Below are 25,498 nucleotides of genomic sequence, written 5' to 3'. Positions count from 1 at the left end.
AAACCAAAATATTCTTACCACAATCCTGCCACAGTTTGTGGAAAAGCAGAGTTGTTTTTTGTTTCTTTGCTTTATTTCCATATGTGTCTGGTTAGAAAGAAATCAGGAAAATGTGTGAATCATCAATGAGTATGGTTCCTCTCCTTTAACACATATATAGATGTTTTATTCCTACATAGAAAATGCTTTAAATAAATGTACATAACATGGATTTCTAGGGGTCACAAAGTATGTCCCAAGTCAGTAATAAAGGGCATTTTTCTCTTAGTAAAAAATAGTTTATAATATTCATCTTGTTTTATTATAATACCTACAGGTTAACCCATGGTCAATTAATGGGCCAAGGGCAGATTAGGACCAAGATTGGAGACCACTTTCTGAGTGGCAAGTTTGCCATCTATCAAGAAGGCACAATAAGGACCAAAACAGAATCTCAAATATAAAACAAATTCTAATAAACAGTTGAGATATGTTGAAATTATTCTAGATTCCTTTCCTAAGAAAAAGATTCAAAGAGCACAAAGATGAGTCAAAAATCAACAAAAACTTTAAGGAAAAGAAAACTGTGAATAAATAATATGACTGTATTCTAATATATCCTACAAGACAATATTCTTAGCAGGACTAAGAACCATATAAAACATTAACACAAAAGGTCATACCCTTTTCATCTGGCAGGTATCTAAAATCCATAGATTCACTAACTTCCTGATCGGAAGGTCGCCGCAACTGCATCTTTACTGTTACCGGTTCTATTATAGCTTTGCAGTATGGTGGAGTCTTGAAAACAATGGCTACTTGACGGTGTACATCAGCTTGTGAAAAGACACCTTTTGCTTCCCAGTCATTCAACACAAACCGAACTTCTATGTCGTCTAGTGATTACAAAGACAAATAATTCGAACACAAAGTAAAACGTACCAATCAATTTAAAATATATTCTGAATTCAATGAAACAAACAAACAAAACCCAAAAAATACCTTTCTGAACTTTGTCACAGAGTAGAAATATTTCATCTCCTCCTTTGACACTTCCACAGTTCTTGTTTACACGACAAATCCTTAATTCTGCAGTATTAGGAGCACCTAAATACAAAGGATTTCTTTTTAATGGGTTGCTACCTTAGTGAGTGAGTTAGACAAGGCTGTGGTCCATTTGATCAGACTGGTTAGTTTTCTGTGACTGTGGTTTTCAGTCTGTCTGCCCTCTGATGGAGAAGGATAACAGGCTTATGGAAGCTTTCTGATGGGAAAGACTGACTGAGGGAGAAACTGGGTCTGTTCTGATTGATGGGTAGGGCCATGCTCAGTAAATCTCCAATCCAATTTTCTGTTGATGGGTGGGGCTGTGTTCCCTTTCTGTTATTCACTTGGGGCCAAACTATGGTGGAGGCAATGAAGATAATGGCGACCTCCTTCAACAGGTCTGATGAACGCACTGCTACACTCAGTGCCCCAACCCTGCAGCATGCCATCGCCGACCCACACCTTCGCCAGAGACTTCTGGACACTCAGGGGCAAGTCTGGGTCAATCTCTTGTGGGGTCACTGCTCCTTTCTCCTGGGTCCTGGTGTGCACAAGTTTCTGTTTGTGCCCTCAAGATTCTGTTTCCCCAGTCCTGTGTAAGTTCTGGCGGCTCCATGGTGGGGTTTTGATGGTGAGCTCCTCCAAGAGGGTTTATGCCATACCCAGGTGCGCTGCATCCACAGCCTTGTCTAACTCAATCAAACTATGAGACACACCGTATAGGGCCACCCAAGACGGACGGGTCATGGGGGAGAGTTCTGACAAAACGTGGTCCACTGGAGAAGGGAATAGCAAACCACTTCAGTATTCTTGCCTTGAGAACCCCATGAACAATATGAAAAGGCGAAAAGACAGGACACTGAAAGATGAACTCTCCAGGTCGGCAGGTGCCCGGTATGCTACTGGAGATCAGTAGAGAAATAACTCCAGAAAGAATGAAGAGACAGAGTCACATCAAAAACAACACCCAGCTGTGGATGTGACTGGTGATGGAAGTAAAGTCCGATGCTGTAAAGAGCAATACACCATAGGAACCTGGAATGTTAGGTCCATGAATCAAGGCAAATTGGAAGTTGTGAAACAGGAGATGGCAAGAGTGAACATCAACATTTTAGGAATCAGCAAACTAAAATGGACTAGAATGGGTGAGTTTAACTCAGATGACCATTATATCTAATACTATGGGCAAGAAGAAATGGAGGAGCCATCACAGTCAACAAAAGAGCGTGAAATGCAGTACTTGGATGCAATCTCAAAAATGACAGAATGATCTGTTTGTTTCCAAGGCAATTCATTCAATATCGCAGTAATCTAAGTCTATGCCCTAACCAGTAATGCTGGAGAAGCTGAAGTTGCGTGGTTCTATGAAGACCTACAAGACCTTCTAGAACTAACATACAAAAAAGATGTCCTTTTCATTATAGAGGACTAGAATGCAAAAGTAGGAAGTCAAGAAACACCTGGAGTAACAGGCAAATTTGGCCTTGGAACAGAATGAAGCAGGGCAAAGGCTAATAGAGTTTTGCCAAGAGAACGCGCTGGTCATAGAAAACACCCTCTTCCAACAACACAAGAGAAGACTCTACAGGTGGACATCACCAGCTGATCAATACCAAAATCAGACTGATTATACTCTTTGCAGCGAAAGATGGAGAAGCTCTATACAGTCAGCAAAAATGAGACCAGGAGCTGACTGTGGCTCAGTTCATGAACTCCTTACTGCCAAATTCAGACTTAAATTGAAGAAAACAGGAAAGACTACTAGACCATTCAGGTATGACCTAAATCAAACCCTCACAATTATACAGTGGTAGTGAGAAATAGATTCAAAGGATTAGATCTGTTGGAGTGCCTGAAGAACTATGGACGGAGGTTCGTGACATTGTACAGGAAGCAGGAATCAAGACCATCCCCAAGAAAAATAAATGCAAAAAGGCAAAAATGGTTGTCTGAGGAGGCCTTACAAATAACTGTGAAAAGAAGAGAAGTGAAAGGCAAAGGAGAAAAGGAAAGATATACCCATTTGAATGCAGAGTTCCAAAGAACAGCAAGGAGAGAGAAGAAAGCCTTCCTCAGTGATCAATGCAAAGAAATACAGGAAAACAATAGAATGGGAAAGGCTAGAGATCTCTTCAAGAAAATCAGAAATACCAAGGGAACATTTCATGAAAAGATGGGCTCAATAAAGGACAGGAATGGTATGGACCTAACAGAAGCAGAAGATATTAAGAAGAGGTGGCAAGAATACACAGAACTATAGAAAAAAAGATCTTCACGACCCAGATAATCACAATGGTGTGATCACTCACCTAGAGCCAGACATCCTGGAATGTGAAGTCAAGTGGGCCTTAGGAAGCATCACTATGAACAAAGCTAGTGGAGGTGATGGAATTCTGGTTGAACTATTTCAAATCCTAAGAGATGATGCTGTAAAACTGCTTCACTCAATATGCCAGCAAATTTGAAAAACTCAGCAGTGGCCATAGGACTGGAAAAGGTCCATTTTCATTCCAATCCCAAAGAAAGGCAATGCCAAAGATTGCTCAAACTACTGTACAATTGCACTCATCTCACACGCTAGCAAAGTAATGCTCAAAATCACTATGGTTTTTCCAGTAGTCATATATAGATGTGAGAGTTGGACTATAAAGAAAGCTGAGCACAGAAGAATTGATGCTTTTGAACTGTGGTGTTGGAGAAGACTCTTGAGAGTCCCTTGGACTGCAAGGAGATCTAACCAGTCCATCCTAAAGGAAATCAGTCCTGAATATTCATTGGAAGGACTAATGTTGAAACTGAAACTGCAATACTTTGGCCACGTGATGTGAAAAACTGATTCCTTGGAAAAGACCCTGATGCTCAGAAAGATTGAAAGTGGGAGGAGAAGGGGACAACAGAGGATGAGATGGTTGATGGCATCACCGACTCAATGGACATGACTTTGAGTAAACTCTGGGAGCTGCTGATGGACAGGATGGCCTGGCATGCTGCAGTCCATGAAGTCACAAAGAGTCAGACACAACTGAGCGACTGAATTGAGCTGAACCTTAGTAATATGTTTTATTCCTTTTTGGTGGAAAGTTTTAGGAAAACAATTTACAGGATAGATAGCAATAAAAGCTTTAGTGTATAAACAAAGGACACTCAATACCTTAATCTTCCACATCTATCCCTTTCCTTTCTTAATGGTATTGCCTCGGTTTATTTAGGGCCTTATGATTTCAACTGTAGACATTAACACTTCTTCTAATTAAATCTCCCTGCTTGTAAACTGGGATTTTTCCTATCCATCCCATACACTCTCATCAGATTGAACTTATAAAATCATGACCATAACCCTATGGCAATGCAGTTTTCATGTTTCCTATTATCTGGTCAACATTATTCCCATAATTCCCTGGCATTCAAAGCTCTCCATGATGAGGACAGTCTGATTTACCTTACCTTTATAACTCTATGTTCCACTATCTTTTTGCATGTAGAACCGGTATAGTCATACACCACTGGTGGGCACATATGTAAGAGTATACATACACAGAAATATTTGAGGGCAATTTCATAATCTTTAAAACTATAAATATCCAGATCCTTTAATCTACCATTTGCCAACATTTCTACTTCTACAAATTTATGCTAGGGACATCTACACAAGATAGGCACATATAGGATATATTTAATGCAATACAATTTGTTAAAGAAAAAAAAAAATTGAGAGGGAAACAAACCAAATGCCTTGTAACAAGTTGCTGCTGCTAAGTCTCTTCAGTCGTGTCCAACTCTGTGCAACCCCATAGATGGCAGCCCACCAGGCTCCCCCGTCCCTGGGATTCTCCAGGCAAGAATACTGGAGTGGGTTGCCATTTCCTTCTCCAAGCTAATGATTTATAAAAGTGTGATACAGTTATATCATATGCAGCTACTGAAAAAAATCAGGTACCTGAAAGGGAAAGAGGTTCAAGATGTTTCTAAGAGGGAAAAAAAAGTAAAAAAAAAAAATCAGTGATGATTTTTTCAAAAAGTTGCCAAAAACATAGATGGTATGAATGATGATGATGATGAGGTATTTGTTGTATATACAGTAAGAAGAAACTGATGAAATATCTTTGGAGAATGAGATTATAGGAGGTTTACTCTGCTTGTTATCTACTTTAGATAGATAACATCTACTCCATAATGTTTGAATTTTCCCATAATGAACATACTCGTTTTTTTAAATTGCCAAAATACTTTAAAATTTTTTAAAAAGCTAACACTGAGACTTCCCTGGTGGTCCAATGGTTAGGAATCCGCCTGCTAATTCAGGGGACGTGGGTCCGATCCTAGGCTGGGAAGATTCCACATGATGCAGGGCAACTAAGCCTGTGCACCACAACCACTGAGCCAGTGCCCTAGAGCCTGTGCTCCACAACAAGAGAAGTCACCACAATGAGGAGCCTGCGCGCCTCAAAGCAGCAGCCCCCACTCTCTCCAGCTAGAGAAAAGCCCATGCAGCAACAAAAACCCAGAGTGGCCAAATAAGTAATAAAATAAAAAGTCAAGGCTACAAATACAAGAAAAACAAATTACTTACGGTTGTCATAAATTGGGTTGGAGACAACAGGAGGTAGAGCAGTTGTCAAATTACCATGTTCATCAGGGAGAAAAACTTGAAAACATAATCTCACCACGTTGAGGTCACAATCTTCAATATCAAGCAGCTGTTGTTCAGGGACTGAACAGTTCATTTAAAAAAAAATAAGAATATAGAATAGTCACATAGAACTAAAGCCCTGTTAAGTCCTCCTCCCTGCCCAATACAGCCAATAACCTTTAGTAAGTAGCATCTAAATCTGTACTAACAAAAATACAATGGTACACAATCTCAAGCCAGCCTTTTATGCTTTTCATCATATATTTCACTATCCATCATAATTCATAAGTAATGACCATGGTCAGGGAGCAACTATCCCAGTCATCTGGTATTTAAAGCAGAACCTCAAAGTTGCATAAATCAAATTTTTACAAAAAATGGTTGTAGGTTTTATACAACAGAGACTAGGCATTCATTCACTAATTTAACAAATACGTATTTAGTTCAGTCATACATTAAGGACTCTGCAAATTATCTCCAAAATCTGCATAAGAATTACTCCATTTTACAGATGAGGAACTGATTTTAAAGAAATGAAATTACATATCTAATGTTTCACAGCTAAGAAGTGGCAGAGAAGAATTCAAACTCAGGCCACTGAATCCAGAGCCTATGCTCTTAAAAAAACTGAACCCTATTACAGAATTTTACATATGTGTTGCATAAAAATGACATACACAGGAATATTTACTAAAATTTAGATCAATGTTTTAGGGATCAAATACCAAGAGGATACTAGATGAGTTAAGTCAGCTAATTTCCTTAAGAAATTTTATGTGCAAACTTAACTTTCCTCAAAAACAACACAACAACAACAACAAAAAACCCACAGCAGGAAAATTTTACAGTTCTGAAAAAAAAATTTTTTAACACGTTTTATGACAGAAACTGCTATTTAAAATAAATCTAGCTCCAAAGGAAAATATAACTGCCTTTTCAAAGAATACTATAAGGTGTAGCAATCAACTATAACTAATAGCCATGTTTATAAAAAGCAAGAAATACATATATTAAATTATATGACAATTTTATTTTTCAAAAAGCATTGAAACTTGAAATACGAAATTTGAAAACGGTTAAAACCCAAATTCTTTATTCTCACAGTTAGCAATAATAAAAATGATAATGTATTTTTGACTGTTTTTATGTAAACTATACTCAGTAGCTATCATGATATTAAAAATTATTCCACTGTCAGCATTCTTAAGCCTACAATTCCAAAGAGCCTACAAAAACATATCTGTACAACTAAAAGGTCAAATGTTATGATACAAACATCTGTACCACAGCAATCTCTGTTGGCACAATTAGGTAGGCAATGAGAGATCCACCTCATTAAAATAATTTTTAAAACATTATAAATTTACAGTTTAAGACAATGTTTCTCAATTCCTGAGATGAGTAATCAATACACACAAAAATAAATTAGAAAAGTGTTCTGACAAGTTTAAAAACAAACCTATGTGAATGGATAAACTAACTGTGACAGCTATGTAATATAAAAGAACTATGAATATATACACAAACATGTATGTATCTCAAAAATATTATGTGAGCAAAAGGAACCAGATATAAAATATATACCACATGCTTTCATTTGTAGGAAAATTCTAGAAAAGATTAATTGATGACAAAAGAAAGCAAAGAGCTGACTGGAGCCAGAGAGGGGAAGAGGGAATTGACTGGGAGGTAGACAAAGACATTTTGTAGTAATAGTGGAGAAGAAGGCAATGGCACCCCACTCCAGTACTCTTGCCTGGAGAACCCCACGGATGGAGGAGCCTGGTAGGCTGCAGTCCATGGGGCTGCTAAGAGTCGGACCTGACTGAGCGACTTCACTTTCACTTTTCACTTTCATGCATTGGAGAAGGAAATGGCAACCCACTCCAGTGTTCTTGCCTGGAGAATCCCAGGGGCGGGAGAGCCTGGTGGGCTGCCGTCTACGGGGTCACACAGAGTCGGACACGACTGAAGCGACTTAGCAGCAGTAATAGTGGAGGTAGTGGAAATATTTCTCATCTTGACTATGGTGGTGTTACATACATCTGGGTGGATCCCACTGTATATAAATGAGACCTCAAGAAAACTTTAAAATCTTTTAAAATAGTACATGGAGGAAAAATAAACTGGTTAACAAACCAGGAATGGGAATAAAGATTTATTTATTATAAGTCAGGATCAAAGAAACCCAGAGAGGTAAGTTCAGGATAAGAGGCTTCTTGTTTTCCAGATATATCTTGCCAATTTAGAAGTAGCTAAGAGGATGAGAAATTGAGATGAGCTTTCAAAAGACTACAGATGAAAAATAAAGGAGTGCAGGGTCTGCCAAAGATAAGAGAATCTGATAAATGCCCAGTGCTTTGGCTGGGGCTCTTGAGAAGCTAAACTCAGAGTAAGGGTGAACTGGACGGAAAGACCTCACAGGGATAACAGCCCAGCATCAAATAACCTAAATCATTCACTAATTTTAGATGATCTCAGACTTCTAGTGTGACTAGCCACCTACCACAAGAAAGCCTTCTGAAGGGAGATTACTACATCCTAGACCTCAAAACTTTTGTGTACAAGGTGACTGGTTCAAGTGAAAGTTGTTTAGTCGTGTCTGATTTTTTGTGACCCCATGGCCTATACAGTCCATGGAATTCTCCAGGCCAGAATACTGTACTCTATTTTAAATAAGCAGGCATAAGAAGAAGTGAAAGTGAAAGTGTTAGTAGCTCAGTCATGTCTGACTCTTTTTGATCCCATGGACTGTGCCCGCCAGGCTCCTCTGTCCATGGGTTCTCCAAGCAACAATACTGGAGTGGTAGCCATTCCCTTCTCCAGGGGATCTCCCCAATTCAGGGACTGAACCCGGGTCTCCTGCATTGCAGGTGGATTCTTCACCTCTGAGCCACCAGGGAAGTCCTGGCATAAGAGACAAGGTAATTTTTTTTTTTTAAAGACAAGAAAAACAACATATAGAAACAGACTACAAACATTCCAAATAATTAAGTTTTCAGATACATGACTTAAAATCACTATATTTAACATTTAAGGAGTTGAAGATAATACTGAGAGTTCAGCAGAGTACTTGAAACTATATAAAAGGAACCAAGCAAAATTCAATAGAACTGAAAAACACAATAAACTGAAATTTAAAATGTCATCAAATTTATCAACTGTTTTATAGAAAACACTTCATGTCTTATCTTTTTATAGAAACCAAGGACTAAAATCTATCTACCAACATTTTATACTAAGAGGTTTATATATATAAATATATATATTTAGATTTTTTTCTTTTATACTAAGAATTTTTAAAGTATTCATCTACACTGAAATCTAAGGCATTTGAAGGCTGATTTTTATATATGGCGAGAGGCAAGGAATCCAACTTTCCTCAGCTTCATTTATCAGCTATCAATATTTCCTCCCTTTCTCTTGATCTGACATGCTACCACTGTCATTTGCTGAAGTTTCATATTTTCATAAGTCTGTTTCTGGGCTTTCAGTTTTACTCTACTGGTCATTTAGTCTATTGTTACCACTGCTGCTGCTGCTAAGTCGCTTCAGTCGTGATCGATTCTGTGCAACCCCATAGACGGCAGCCCACCAGGCTCCCCCGTCCCTGGGATTCTCCAGGCAAGAACACTGGAGTGGGTTGCCATTTCCTTCTCCAATGCATGAAAGTGAAAAGTCAAAGTGAAGTCGCTCAGTCGTGTCCGACTCTTAGCGACCTCATGGACTGCAGCCTACCAGGCTCCTCCGTCCATGGGATTTTCCAGGCAAGAGTACTGGAGTGGGATGCCATTGCCTTCTCCGATTGTTACCACAATACTACTTAATTAGTACTTCTTCATAATAAACCCCAATATCTCATAACTATTTCTTCATAATAAGTCCTAATAGCTGATAAGGTCAGTTTCTCATTACTGTTCGTCTTCTATAAATTATCCTCCTTTTCCTGTTCAGAATCATATTATCATACTTATTGAAAATTCTTGTTGGGAGTTTGGAATTTCACTGAACCTATATATCAATTTGGGAAAATATACTATCTTATATTATTGATAATAAAGAACATGATATACCTCTCCATCTATCTAGGTGTTCTCATAATGGGCTTCCCTAGTGACTCAGTGGTAAAGAATCCACCTGCCATTGCAGGAGATGTGGGTTTGATCCCTAGGTTGGGAAGATCCTCCGGAGAAGGAAATGGCAACCCACTTCAGTACTTTTGCCTGGGAAATCCCATGGACAGAGGAGCCTGGCAGGCTATAGTCCATGGGGTCACAAAAAGAATCAGACATGACTTAGTAGCTAAACAACAAAACAACAATTATCTCATAATAAAATTTTGAAATTTTCTGTAAAGAAATCCTGATCATGATTTCTTAGATCTGTTGCTAGGTATTTTTTTTTCTTTTTTTAATTTTATTTTATTTTTAAACTTTACAATATTGTATTAGTTTTGCCAAACATCAAAATGAATCCGCCACAGGTATACCCATGCTCCCCATCCTGAACCCTCCTCCCTCCCCCCTCCCCATGCCCTCCCTCTGGGTCGTCCCAGTGCACTAGCCCCAAGCATCCAGTATTGTGCATCGAACCTGGACTGGCGACTCGTTTCATACATGATATTATACATGTTTCAATGCCATTCTCCCAAATCTCCCCACCCTCTCCCTCTCCCACAGAGTCCATAAGACTGATCTATACATCAGTGTCTCTTTTGCTGTCTCGTACACAGGGTTATTGATACCATCTTTCTAAATTCCATATATATGTGTTAGTATACTGTATTGGTGTTTTTCTTTCTGGCTTACTTCACTCTGTATAATAGGTTCCAGTTTCATCCACCTCATTAGAACTGATTCAAATGTATTCTTTTTAATGGCTGAGTAATACTCCATTGTGTATATGTACCACAGCTTTCTTATCCATTCATCTGCTGATGGGCATCTAGGTTGCTTCCATGTCCTGGCTATTATAAACAGTGCTGTGATGAACACTGGGGTACACGTGTCTCTTTCCCTTCTGGTTTCCTCAGTGTGTATGCCCAGCAGTGGGATTGCTGGGTCATAAGGCAGTTCTATTTCCAGTTTTTTAAGGAATCTCCACACTGTTCTCCATAGTGGCTGTACTAGTTTGCATTCCCACCAACAGTGTAAGAGGGTTCCCTTTTCTCCACACCCTCTCCAGCATTTATTGCTTGTACACTTTTGGATGGCAGCCATTCTGACTGGTGTGAAATGGTACCTCATAGTGGTTTTGATTTGCATTTCTCTGATAATGAGTGATGTTGAGCATCTTTTCATGTGTTTGTTAGCCATCTGTATGTCTTCTTTGGAGAAATGTCTATTTAGTTCTTTGGCCCATTTTTTGATTGGGTCATTTATTTTTCTATTTTCTGACAATTCCTTTAATTATTTGCTGCTGTCCTATGGAAATGCAACTGACTTTTGTATGTTAACTTTATATGCATTCACCCTTTTATTAATAAACATATTAATAATTTCTATATCCTTTTGCATTCTCACTGTAAATAATAGCTTCCAATAATTGGTTTTATTTTCTCAGTTTTGACTGATCTCTGCGCACTGGTTACAGTCTCCATGACAGTGCGAATAGAAGCAGCAAGAGTGCACATCCTTTTCTCATTCCTAACTTCAGACTGAATGCTTACATTTCCTCCACTTAGATAATGTTTACTGTAGGCTTTGTAATATATACATAGCATAATACAAAAGGCCTTATTTAAAAAATTCTGCAATGTGAAAAATGATAGTTGCAAATCTAACAAAAGTAAGCATGAGATTAATTAAATTCTCTTAAATTTCTCTTAAACTAGTTTAAAATTTCTCTTTATACCTTATCAAAAGGATAAATACAAGGTAACAATTATTCTCCTTAAGCCATCTTTATAAATACTTAGGAGCAGTGTATATGCAGTAAGAATTTTATCTTCATCAAAAAGATATGATCATGATTTCTTCTGAAAATAGGGATTAAAAATTTTAAATCAATTATAACACCTACTAGCTCTAGAGATGTGACTTTTCTAATATTCTAATTATTGCTAAATATTACTAAAATTTAAAAAGTGATTAATGGGTCAAAAATATACAGTACACAGATTAACAATTTTAAGACCTATGTCTCATTTAAGGAAGAAAAACAAAGTTTAGTGATAATTCATTTAATTTCTGTTACTTAAAATGTATAGATATAATACAGTAAAAGCTAACATTTAAGTGCTTGTGTGCCAGGCAAAAGGTAAATGGTCACAGCAATCTACCTTTCATTACTTATTCTTTCAACATATTTACTGGGTTTTTATTATGTGCTACACACTAAAACAAATGCCAAATAGAGATATGAGAAGACAGTGCCTGCCCTTAGTGAGATTAGTGTCTGGATGAGAAACAGATATATAAGCTAAAATTATATAATGTAATAACATGAAAAGTGTTATAATGGGAGTATGTTCAAGGCATATGCCTTTACACTGAAGGCATAAAAGAAGTGTCCCAAGTTCTGCACAGGGTAATAAAGAAAGCTTTCTAAAATGATTGCAAGGAAGAAAGGATAACAAAATACACAAAAGCTTTTTCTTCCTTCTTGCTTTTTAAGCTTTAAGTTGTGAGGAAAGGCTCTTATTTTCTTGTATTTAACCACACTTTAGAGAGGACAATCTGTTAGAGACTATCTGTCTTTTTAAACTGCATTCCCTTTCAGACTACCAATATAGAATTATCCTCCCAAACTTAACTGTAAAATAGTCTTTGTGCTCCCCTAACAACTCAGTGTCCTCTGTACATGAAAAACAGTATAAAGTAACTAATAAAACAGAATTGCGAATTCTTTATTGTAAAAATCTTATGGCTTTTAATTAATTAAATTAATATTAGAATGCCTTACATGTCATTAAATACATAGCCAGAAAGTGATAAAATTTTTTTCCCTGCTTTTGCAGTAAGAGCCCCCCATGAAGTCTTTTTTTTTTTTTTTTTTTGGTGCCAGCTAAATGAACACAGTTAAAAATTGCTATCGGAGCCCTTAATTAAATTCCTCCATCCAATTTAGACTTTAGCACATATTAGATAATTTGAACTGGTATTTTACATGAAGCCTCAAGTTTAATACTACTTGACTATTATATGTCCCTTTCTGCAAGAGAGAGCTACTATTTTAAAGAACTAATGGCAAGAAAGAACTCACCTTAAACATCCTAGATACACACAAAGCAAAAACAATTTTTAATAGTCTTTGTATTTTCACATACTTGATCTTTAGGAAATGGACTGTCATAATCAGATTGTCTATAGACCAGAATTCATAGATCCCATTCAGCTAAACATTTCCAATTCCATTGTTTCTATATATCATAAATATATAACACAAAGTCAGATACTAATCTTGTAATTCTTTATCAGTAGAATTTTCCTGTGTTAAGTGATACATCTATTTTAAAAAGTGTCAGTTTAGGTTGGCAAATTCCTATACAAGTGGTAGAATTTACTGGTATATTCTGAAAATAACACAGAATAAACAACCAAGAAAGGGTAACTCTACAACTGAGTTCAGATTACTTCCATTAGTTTTTAGTGTTTTGAGTTCTTTCAAGGGGATTAGATATTATATGTTTTGCTTAATATTAGAAATGCACATTTTAGGTTTTATTTCAACAGTCTAGGAAAAACAAAAAAACACAGAATATTTATTTCTATTACAAAAACCACATCAGAATAGAGAATGAGGTGACTCTAACCATTCTATTTAAATTTATAACCCATCCCCCTAACTACAGATTCCCGGCTCCTTACACTGCTGTTTTTATCCTTTAGTACTTCTAGCTGTCTAATAAATGATATGTGTGTGTGGCTGCTCAGCTATTCAATCATGTCTGACTCCACAACCCTAAGGCCTGTAGCCCAGCAGGCTACTTTGTCCATGAAACTTTGAAGGGAAGAATATTGTCATTTCCTACTCCAGGGGATTTTCCCTACACAGGGACTGAACCTTTTATCTCTCGCACCTCCTGCACTGGTAGGCAGATTCTTTACCACTGCTCCACCTGGGCTTCCCAATAAATTATATACTTGTTTATTAAGTTTAATTGTTAACTCCTAGTCTCTCTCCCTAGAATATAAGTTATTCAAAGGCAGAAATTTCTATTTGTTCTATTCACTGACTTATCCTGAGCACCAAGAACAATCTGGGACTATAAGGATAAAATAAGGTAAAAATCTGTCAAAGGAATGAATGCATAAGTAGTTAAGATGAGTAACCTACTGTATACAGGGAGAAAACACATTGCCTGAAGGTACTTGGCTGTAAAGATAAATATCTAATATAACAGTAACACAAATACATTGTTTAGGTGCCAAAGTCAAATATAAGTAAGTTCCATTAGAGACTCTGTCTACAATAAGCATGAAATCATCTCAGAAAACCTAATAGTTATCATAAAGCTTTTTGTGATCAATTGCTAAGTGAATGGTATAATTAAGGGGATAGGACTTCGGGCTCAAGAGAACTGAAAAGGCATTTCAGATAAGGAAAGCAAAGGAAAGCAATTTGAGTATTTTTGGTAGACAAGTACAAACAAAGCATGTTCATTCAGTTATTTATTTATTCTGTCAACATATTTTAATTATGTTTCTTCTGTGTATCTGACACTGGTCTAGGTACCAGAGATGCACAGAAGAACGGTTCCTACCTTTCAGAGTCTCACAATTCAGTGAGGGAGAAACATATAAATAAATTTATAGCAAACAGTGTTAGAAATATATATAGCACTTTGGGGAAACATATACTTCGCTCCAAGAAGATCACAGAAAGCGTAAAAGAAGTGTCTCTTAAATTTGAGGGATGAGCAGAAAGAATTTATCAGACAGATTAAAGAATTTCATGCAAAAGAACTGCAAACAGAAGAACAGAGAGGCAGAAGATGATACCTAGAGATGATGCTGGAATGGAAAACAAGGATCAGAATATGAAGGGCTTTAAATGCCATGCTTGAGAAACTCAATCTAGCCAGTATATCAGAGTTCCTCAAAGTGTGGTCTATGGATCACCAGCATTAGAATCGTCTAGGGCAGAAAATTTTGAATTGTACTTTGAGACCCAGTAGTCCTAAAATTAATTTAGTGGGTTAACTGAGCATCTTCTTAAAAAAAAAAAGAAGAAGAAGAAAACAAATGGAATGGACCAGAACAGAACAGATGGAGGGTGTATTGCATGTACCAAGAGTTTAGGGCCACTGGTCATAAAATTAATTTACTGGGTTGGACATGTTTTTCTATAAAAAAAAAAAAATAAAATAAAATGGAAAGGAACAGATTAGACAGTATATTACATGAAGTAACAATATTGCTTTATTTTTTTTTAATCTATGTGTGTATCTATTGAGTAGAGAAATAAAATCTATTTCCTAATGTGAGTTGTAGTTAAGAAACATGGATCTAGATGTTTTTTTAAAATGCAGCACTCAAGGCCCCACACCAGACTATCAAATTAGGGAAAATGTGGCCTGGATTCTACATTTTTAGCAAGTACTAAGGGGGTGCTACGCACATTCAAATTGAGAGTCACTGGTGAAGATGATGTGGAGCCACTGAAGGATAATAAGTACAATTCTGAAATGATTCATACTGGTTTCAGAAGAATCTTTCTGGATGTAGAGTGTATAAACTGCCTGGAGGGTGATCACGACTAATGGTGGTGAGAACAGAGAAGGTTGACTGACAACTGGTCAGGGTAAGTGAACAAAACAGTTTTTCTGGAATAGAGTTAACAGTGGAAGAGAAGGTAGGAAACATATGTTGGAGCTACATGTAGAAAATTTCAAATTTAAGGCCATTTAATTTTTAGCCTATTTAAAGAACCACTGGAACTTTTTAATCACAGTAATATGCTAAAGCATTGTTCTAAGATTATTTTAATGGGGGCAGGGAGTTATAAAGCATAGTTGAGATAAAACCATGCACCTGGGAGCCAAGGTAACTGTTTTCAAATCCTAGCTCCACCAGGTATTATTTCCTTAGGATAATTTTCAAAAGTAGAAAATGTCTGGGTCAAGAGTATGCTCATTTAAAATTCTGATTCATTGTTAAAGTAAAAGGCCAACTTTTAAATTAAAGAGGCCATCTAGTCTAGGCGTAGTATGAAATAGGCATAGTGTAGTATATTATAAATAATAGCTACCAGTTATTAAGTATTATTTGTATGTCAAGGAGTAAATGTTAAGTAACTCATGTACACTATTTTATTTTATCATTATAGCACTGCTTTACAGCAAAGAAAACCAAAGCTTTGGTTACTTAACTTTCCTATGTCACATAGTACATAGCAGGGGCAGAGCTGGAATTCAAACCCAAATCTTCTGAACGCCAGTGGAAAGGGTATTAAAAAGAAAAATGCAGAATGGCAGATGGGCCACTGCTGAAGTATTTTTTTTCTTTTTTGTTTTTACCAATCCAGAACAAGGCTTAGTGTTAATAACATGTACTTATATGTCACTTAGAATAGTTCCTAGTACATAATAAGTGCTTCACATATTTTACTTCATTTAGTTCTTATAACAGTCTATGAGGTAGGTACTATTATTATCTCCATTTTATAAATAAGGAAGTGGAACATAAACAATATAAGGAAAAAGCAACACACAAAAGTTCAAAGTATATATTCAATTGAGCATTTTAGTAAGTTGAAAATAACTTAAATGTTTATTAATAGATAACAAGATCAACAAATTAAAGCCTAACTAAGCCACAGAATACTGTTAAAAAGCAAAATAGATTTATAAGTACTGATATGGAAAGTTATTTAAGATATATTCCTGAGTGAAAAGAAAGAAATAGTAGATTAGGAAGTGCAACATGATTCCATTTATATTAAAAAATATATATATAAATACATGACACATGTAAAAAGGAAATTCTAGAAAAATTTTCATCAAATTTAACAGTAGTCTCTTACAGTGAGTAATACTGAAAGGGACTTTTGCTTTCTGCATTATACTAAATAGTACGAAAAATAAAGATCTAGAGAAAAGAGATATAGACCTTATAATTCACAAGACACTACTTATCTATGAGCATATTCCTTAAATTATCATGATATCACTTAAATTTATTTTTAAACATCTGAAAAAAAAATAAACCAACACTATAAGGATATTTTAAATATGAAAAAGAAATCTATTCTTTGAAAATTGTATAGCTGTTCGATACCCGAATTAATGCATATTTAAGTGACTGCAGATGACTTTCCAAAGGAGACTACCGTGGCGCAGGGTGTCAGCAGCCCTCACCTATCCGGTGGCAACTGTGGCACAGTTACCAGGTGCTGCACCAGGCAGTGCCACCCCAATAAAATCCACCACACAGTAACTTTCTAGTAAATCCACTCAACAAATACACTATGTAGATATTTTACACGGCCTCTGCTATTTCTATACTACTATTTCTAAACTACTTCACCATTGAATATGCCTGGAGTTAAATGCATTCCAATACCTTATAACCACAGTGCCTATTCAATATTCAGCAAGGGGAGTATAAATTGTCTGCTGGTATGGCAAAAGGAAGGCCACATTCAAAGAGAATCAGAATGTTTTTGAGAAGATTTTATTACAGAAAACAATGACACTCTTCACAAAGCCTTGTCTGCATAGGAATTTTTTTTCAACACTGAAGCATTTTAAATATATTTCATTCCTCGGATACTGTGTAAGACAAGTATGTAAGTGAACACAGAACTTAAGACAGCTTTTAAAACACAGGTTAAAGATACAAATAGAAATCACTTAACACAAATAACTAAATATCCAAATAATAGAAATAATTAAATCAAACATACTCACCATTGAAAGGATTGATTCCTGCCCTTACTCTTGAAATAACAGCGTCTTTTACTTCTTTTTTTTTCACACATCGAATACCCAAATTTTGAAAACTAGAAGGGAAACACAAAACTTTCAAACTTCTTTAGAGCTAACACAGGGACACATAAATGAGATTTTATTAAAGAATACTGCAAAAATCAAGCATATATCCAACATTGAGGAGTCATCATAATGTCAGATGGAGATATTAAAAGCATGAAATACATTTCCAATTCCTATGATAAAGATGTGAGGATAAAAAATGGGGTTATATTTCTAAGAGAACTGTTAAAGAGAAAAGTAATATACGCTATAGTACTTTTATATATAATGTTTTACAGTTATATTTTACTAACATTCCTGCATCAAATATATCAAAGTAGACAAAGATTAATAGGAAAGCAACACCACAAAGCTAAAATTCACCTCCCCAAAAAATTCATAATCAAATTAATAGAATCTGTACATTTGATAATATAAAGCAAAAGTCATAAAAAGTTGCCCAAAGGCTGACACCTACATGTATAGTTTTGCTGAGTTCATAAAAATGCTGACTACATGTTTTTAAAATGTGTGCAGACTACCAACATTTAAAAATCAGGAAACTGCATATAAACATTCCTGCTTTCTCTTGAATATTTTAAAAGCAACAGTAGACTGGCACAGAAACACCTGCCTGGAGCTAAGTTTGCGGCCCCATTGACACAGGGTTCTCCAGTTGGCTGCAATGCCTGCTAGTCCTCTCATACCTCAGCCTCTCCACTCCACAGACATCTGGTTTCTGACTACAAATGACTTCACTACTAGCAGCAGTGGAATATGTTTTATGCCTTATCACATGAAGTTATAATAACCGTTTATCATAAGAAAGCATCAAACTACGTATTTTTTCATTAGACAGATATTTAAAACTAACAATAATATTTAAACAGTTTCAAAATGTCATTTATGGAAAATTTCTCAACAGCTACAAATATTACTAATTTGCATAGGAGTAGTACAGAGGATGGTGGGGGGAACTCCCCTACCACCACGAGTCATACTTGTTCCCACATGGAAAAACCATGACATCATTAAAATTGGGTGGGTGTGAATAAGGAAGCAAAACTTGGTTATAATAACATTACTATTTGCTCAAACTTCACATGGCCCTTGGCAACAGGGGGTCACTTGCCATGTTTGCCCCCTCTATGCTCTGTTGTTTTACTGTTCATGCTTTTCATATTTACCATCCTTGTGATTTTTAACACCTAAAATATCTTTAACACTTCCTTCTTCTGCCTCCAATAATTAAAAAATAAATTTTGAACTTGTAATCCTTTCTTGAACCCTAAAACCATATTTCTCTTCAAAAGTATTCCACTTCTTTGAAAGATTCTTAGGTTGGTTCTCACTTTTTCTTTGACATTTTAAAGGACTCTAAGATATTTACACATTACTTGATTCATCTGAATAATCCTATTTGAGTGCTATTCACACAAATTTTGACATAAGGAAACCAAGATCACAGAGATTATCTGAATCAATTATTCATTCATTCACAGTCATTCAACAAGTTCTGGAGTTCCTACTGTGTCCCAAGGACTGTGATGAGTAATGGGAATATACAATCCCTCCTCTCATGGAGCTCACAGCCTAGAGCAGGCGTAAACAGTTTGAAGGGACTTGTGTGTGTTAGTTAGTCGCTCAGTCCTGTTTGATTTTTTGCAACCCCATGGACTATAGCCTGCCAGGTTCCTCTGTCCATGGAATTCTCTAGGCAAGAATACTGGAGTGGGATGCCATTTCCTTCTCCACTGAAGGGGCTTGGATTGGTCAAATTTGTGACAACGTGAAAATCAGAATAATAATGCTAGTAATAGACTAGCATCCAATTATAATGCATTGACTCTAAGAATCCATGAGTCTTGACTTCCCTGGTGGCTCAAAATCTGCCTGTCAATGCAGGAGACACAGGTTAGATCTCTCACTTGGGAAGATCTCACATGCCATGGAGCAACTAAGCCTGTGTGCCACAACTACTGAGCCCATGACCCAGAGCCCAGGGAGCTGCAACTACTGAAGCCAGGGCACCCTATAATCTGTGCCCCACAACAAGAGATGCCCACACATTGCAACTAGAGAGTAGCCCCTGCTCTCTACAAACAGAGAAAGCCTGTCCGCCACAAAGACCCAGCACAACCAAAAATAAATAAACAAAATTATCTGTCAAAAAAAGAATCCATGAGTCTATACTGGTATTTTTTCAACTGAGGCAGGGGAATATGGATAAGTTTTTCTTTATAATAGAATGCCAATAATATCACCAATGGGAAAAAAACTAGTATCACCATCTTCTGAAGTGTTACTTTGAGAACAATACAGCATCACCTCTGTAGATTTCTCATCCAAAATATTTCATGTTAACATGAACACAATCATGAGCAACCATTCAGACTAACCCACATTGAATAACATTCTTCAAAACAAATAACATTCTTCAAAAATGTTAATGTCATGAAAGACAACACAAGTTGAGAAAATATTCTAAGTTAAAGGAGACTAAATAAGCATGACACCTAAATACAATGTATGATCCTTAACAGGATTTTGGATTGAGGGACAAGGTTCAGTTCACTTCAGTTCAGTCGCTCAGTCGAGTCCGACTCTGAGACCCCATGAACCGCAGCGCGCCAGGCCTCCCTGTCCATCACCAACAGTTTTCATCACCATTGAGTCAGTGATGCCATCTAACCGTCTCATCCTCTGTCATCCCCTTTTCCTCCTGCCTTCAATCTTTCCCAACATCAGGGTCTTTTCAAATGAGTCAGCTCTTCACATCAAATGGCCAATATAATGGGAGTTTCAGCTTTAACATCAGTTCTTCCAATGAACACCCCGGACCAATTTCCCTTAGGATGGACTGGTTGGATCTCCTTGCAGTCCAAGGGACTCTAAAGAGTCTTCTCCAATACCACAGTTCAAAAGCATCGATTCTTCTGTGCTCATATAGTCCAATTCTCACATCCATACATGACCATTGGAAAAACCATAGCCTTGACTAGATGGACCTTTGTTGACAAAGTAATGTCTCTGTTTTTTAACATGCTATCTAGGTTGGTCATAACTTTCCTTCCCAGAAGTAAGCGTCTAAAGGCATTATTGGGCATCAATGGACATAAATAAGGTAGTCCAAAAATCTAACTGCCTATACCTAAAGGAGATCAGTCCTGGGTGTTCACTGGAAGGACTGATGCTGAAGCTGAAACTCCAATACTTTGGCCACCTCATGCGAAGAGTTGACTCATTGGAAAAGACTCTGATGCTGGGAGGGATTGGGGGCAGGAGGAGAAGGGAACAACAGAGGATGAGACGGCTGGATAGCATCACCGACTCGATGGACATGAGTTTGGGTAAACTCCAGGAGTTGGTGATGGACAGGGAGGCCTGGCGTGCTGCGATTCATGGGGTCGCAAAGAGTCGGACATGACTGAGCAACTAAACTGAACTGAACAAAGAAGAGCCAGAGAAATAAGAAGTAAAACAGAAGAGTCTGTTCTCACTAAATCAGAAAACAAGTAATTATGTTTCAATTAAGTGAGTAATCTACAATGTAAAACATTGGGAGGTGAAATAATACAAATAGGAAGTATTCCTTGCCAAGTTTGTATAACCAGATAGTTTATGCTTTGTGCTGTTACTAAAGTATATTTTCTAAATGGTTACTACTTGTATTTAAGGAGGCTACTAATCTTTTCCTGTTGTAATCAGTTTCATTTTTTTCTCACAAGCAATACATGTTCATTACAAAAAGAATTATAAAAAGAACATCAGTTAAAAGAACCACATAAAACCCCACAATTCTTCCTACCCAGAGAAAACTGCTATCAACATCTTAGTGTTTAAACTACCATGTATATGTACACACTTACTTTTGAAAAACTAACACAACATTGTTGATCAATGATACTCCAATATAAAATAAAAAATTTTTAATTATTTATCACAGTTCATTGTAAAGTCTTATTTTATTTATCTAAATATTGGGAATATCTTTCTATACAAAGACATTTTTGCAATGTTATTTTTAAGGCTACATAGGAGTACACTGCATGGAGGTACCAGTTTAACAAATCTCCCTCTGTTTTATAATCTGGATTGTTTCTAACTTTTTGCCATTACAAAGCTTCAGTGAACATCATTACAGCTAAGTTTCAGAACATACTTAATTAGATTATTTCCTCAAGATAAATTCCTAGAAGTAGAACTGCTAGTTCAAGAGACATTCATATAATTTCAGGCTTTGCTGAAATTATAGTACCTACCAGAAAGATTTTATTTATTTACACTTTCACCAATAGGATGAAAATGAACCCAGCAGCCTCACACACAAAGTACTATATACATATTTTAAATTTTAAAACTATTATTGTATGTTAATTTTATACTGCCTTTTTCAAATAAAAATCCCAGTTTTCCAGGTGATTTTTTCACATCTGACAATTTTTAAGTTAGAGAAAAGCTTTCATAAATTGTTCAAACTAAGACAGAAAACTGCAGCATAAAATAAGTTTGTTTACTTTTAGTTACAATAAAGAAGTACTCCTACTACCATCATGGGCTGTGTCTACTAATAAAAAATGAAAGGGTACTTCTAATGCAAATGATAAGAGAATGCAAATATATACTACAGTAAATAGAAGTACAGTGAGGAATTTATTTATTCTGCCAAAAAGTAACAGAGGTACATAGATAGGAAACAGGAGAATCCTATTCTTATACTATTCCTAAAAATGTCCGTGACTGTGTACTTACAACAAAGGTCTGCGTTCTTGCCCAAATTCTGCTTCATAGTAGCCATCTCTGCAGTCTTTTCCTACTAAATCATGAGGATGAGGTTTATATGGGTCATTCTTTGTTACTAATGTAATTCTCACTTTTCCTTTTCCATAATAGTTCAAAATCTGAAAAGGGGGGAAATTAAATATGTGATCCATAAATATGTCTCACCAAGAACTGAATTATAAAATTTATATCAGTATCAGAATTTATATCCAATAGTTCAGTTTACATCATATAGTTAGCACTGGATAAAGTACAACTGACTGGTAACTGCAGTATGCATGAAACATCCAGAGAATACCAGTAGGGAAGAATTTACCTCTCAGTCCCTTGGTATATCATTTTGTGCCCTAATTTCAACTGGTTATATCATCTGATTTTGCTTATTTTCCTTTGAAAACAAGTCAAAGTATACAAAAATATTATCAGGGTGGATGAGGAAATTCTAAGATGCTGAGTCACTGAATGCCATGCTGCTATATTCATTGCCCTACCATTGCCATGCCATACCATAACATCCCTTCAAAGTATATATTTAAACCACAATGGAAATGATAGTACATAAATATGATCACTTAAGTAACTTAATATATGACATTTCATTTCACAAAAATATTTGTTAATCAGTAAGCATATCCCAAGTGTTCACTGTATAACAAGCAATAAATCAAGCTGAGTTTTGCAAAATTAAGTTTTCACACAGAACACTGAGAATGAAGAGAAGAGTTAAACATGGGAGAGGAAGGAGGAGCTTGTGGGAAGGAGTTATATTTACTTTGGAAGCTAGCAAATTTGTAAGCACAAAGCAGGAAACATAAAAAACAGCATACAAGGGAGCAAGGCAGTTAAGTAAAAACGGGTGGCTTCACAGGTAAAAGGGTATTAAACTCCTTAACTCTGAATTTAAACTTAATTTGAACAGTAATCAGAAAGTATTTATTGCCTTTATGAATAAAAGAGAAAGTAAAAATTTAAGAGTATAAGGTTGGGAATTCCCTGGCAGTCTGGTGGTTAGGATTCTGAGCTTCCACTGCAAGGGGCAGAGATTTGATCCATGGCTGGGGAACTAAGATCCTGCAAGCAGTGTACTGCAGCCAAAAAAAAAAAAAGCAAAAAAAAAAAAGTGAAAGGTAGGCTAATGTAGAACTCAAGCTGCAAAGTTGTTCAGAACATGTTGTAATGGCAAGGATACAGATCATAGAAATATTTAAGAGATTATACAGAATAAGCTGAATTATGGAGAAGAGTTAAAAATTGCTCTTATAAAGGAAAGGATTACTGTTTTATTTACTTTTCAGTAACATCTCTTCCATTTTAATATTAAAAAAAAGACTTAGATAACTCAAATCTACATTGCTAACAAAAAATGTGATAACAGACTGGAATTTGGAATTCAATATGTAATTTTGCTACTGGTTTGTTATATAACTTAGCATTTTCTTAAAGTCCAATAAATTTTGTAAATAATGTAGTTATAAAACAGTAGCTTAAAATCTACTGATGAAACATTGAATAATGCTTTTCAAAATGCTCTCTGCCATTAAGGTTTTAAACTGGCATTTAAAGAATAAAAAAATCATTACAAATGGAAGAAATTTAAATACAAATATAAATATAGTATAGTTTATAAATACAGTATATTACCAAAGTCATTCTGGATTACAAAATTACTTTCAAATTTTATGCTAACATGAAAACATTGTATTTAAAAAGTGACAATATTTCAAATCAGTCAAGGCAACCCAGAGTATCAGGGACAGGCAATAAAGGTAAGGAAAAAAAAGACAAAAACATTTTCTTTATCCATAGCCCTTAGATTAACCAAGTGACTGCAGAATTCTAAGTCAGTTCCCAAATACATGTTTTTAAACTCCAGAACAATTCTGCCCACCTCTGGAAGGAGAGAAAGCTTTTTCCTTATTAGCTTTTTGTCCCATGAAAGGGATAATCATCCAAAAGCTGCCAATGTACACTAACCACTGGGTATCACTTAGAGTAACACACAAGTATAACTATCTGCAGGAATGAAGAATCCATACTTTACTTAAGAAATGTCCCAAGCATTCCATCCACTAGGAATTCATTAAAAAGAATAAAGAGGGGAAAAAAAAAAGAAAAGAAAAGCTGGTGGAGATCACTGTGAAGAAGCTGGATCTTTAACATAATTGCTGTAGCTAAAATATGAAGCAATTAAGAGACATACACACACAGGAGCCTTCTATTACCTGGATGGATGGGTATGTTCTGTTGTTGTCTGTGCTGTGCTCCCCTGGAATGCTGCCTGCTGATCGCCCTTCACATTTGTATCTAAAACGCATTCCCCTTTGCCTGGGTTGCTCAATGATCTCTATACATGGGTTAAACCCACCTGGAAATTTTAAAAGGGGGAAGAGTGAGATTACAATCAAAATAATAATGGATTTTAACCATTTTGTTTTTTAGAAAACAGTAGTCTAAAAAATGTTCCCTGTCTACTAAATAACAAGGTTGAAATGCAATTATCCAAGACTGGGTGGTGAAGACACTCCTCTCTCATTCAAACTGCACTCCCTTACTGTGTAAACACAAGTCATTCAAATCTTATTTACTGGTTAGCACTTTATCGTTTAATATCTGTAACTAATGCTACCATGCAGTTCTGTGATAACCACTTCAGAGATACCCACTTACATGAGACCAAGCAGAAGGGTTTTCCCCCAAAATTCTCCCAGAAGAGTCAAGAAGATAGTCTTCAGAAGTACAATATTATATTCCAAAAGTGACTTTGCTTGATTTTACATTAGGTTTAACAGTGGACTAAGACTGTTCATTGAAAATAAAAATGCAGAAGGAAATGTTGAGTTTTTTTTATATCTCCATTGGACTCTTAAAGGACTTACACATAGTACATCAAAACAACTTCCAGAAGGGACTTAGGTTCAGAAGAATTTTCAGTCAATCCCTCTAAAGTATAAGACACTATAGAGGAAAATAATTATTTACTTTCTGTAATGAGTGTAATTCAAAATATACCTTTAGAATGAACTACTGACACACACAACAATGTGGATAAATATCTAAATATGCTCAGTGAAAGAAGTCAAATCAAAAGTGCACATAATTTTATGTTATGATTCCATTTATATAAAACTCTAGAATATGTAAACTAA

At 36.1% G+C, this 25,498-nt stretch overlaps 1 protein-coding gene across 2 annotated transcripts in view; it reads right to left on the bottom strand.

Moving 5' to 3' along the window:
* The window catches only part of REL (REL proto-oncogene, NF-kB subunit), a 69,332-nt gene that overhangs the window by 33,742 nt on the left and 10,092 nt on the right, over nt 1-25,498 (bottom strand). For both annotated transcript variants that reach the window (XM_070798724.1, XM_019970204.2), the window contains exons 2-8: nt 24,575-24,717; nt 22,323-22,471; nt 17,508-17,599; nt 5,597-5,737; nt 982-1,086; nt 663-875; nt 19-87 (exon numbers count right to left, since the gene is read on the bottom strand). In XM_070798724.1, the coding sequence (XP_070654825.1) occupies nt 19-87; nt 663-875; nt 982-1,086; nt 5,597-5,737; nt 17,508-17,599; nt 22,323-22,471; nt 24,575-24,717 (912 nt within the window). The remainder of the gene's footprint in view (nt 1-18; nt 88-662; nt 876-981; nt 1,087-5,596; nt 5,738-17,507; nt 17,600-22,322; nt 22,472-24,574; nt 24,718-25,498) is intronic.

Source organism: Bos indicus, chromosome 11 (assembly GCF_029378745.1).
Source record: "Bos indicus isolate NIAB-ARS_2022 breed Sahiwal x Tharparkar chromosome 11, NIAB-ARS_B.indTharparkar_mat_pri_1.0, whole genome shotgun sequence".
NCBI lineage: Eukaryota > Metazoa > Chordata > Mammalia > Artiodactyla > Bovidae > Bos > Bos indicus.
This window is presented reverse-complemented; position numbering and strand designations above follow the sequence as displayed.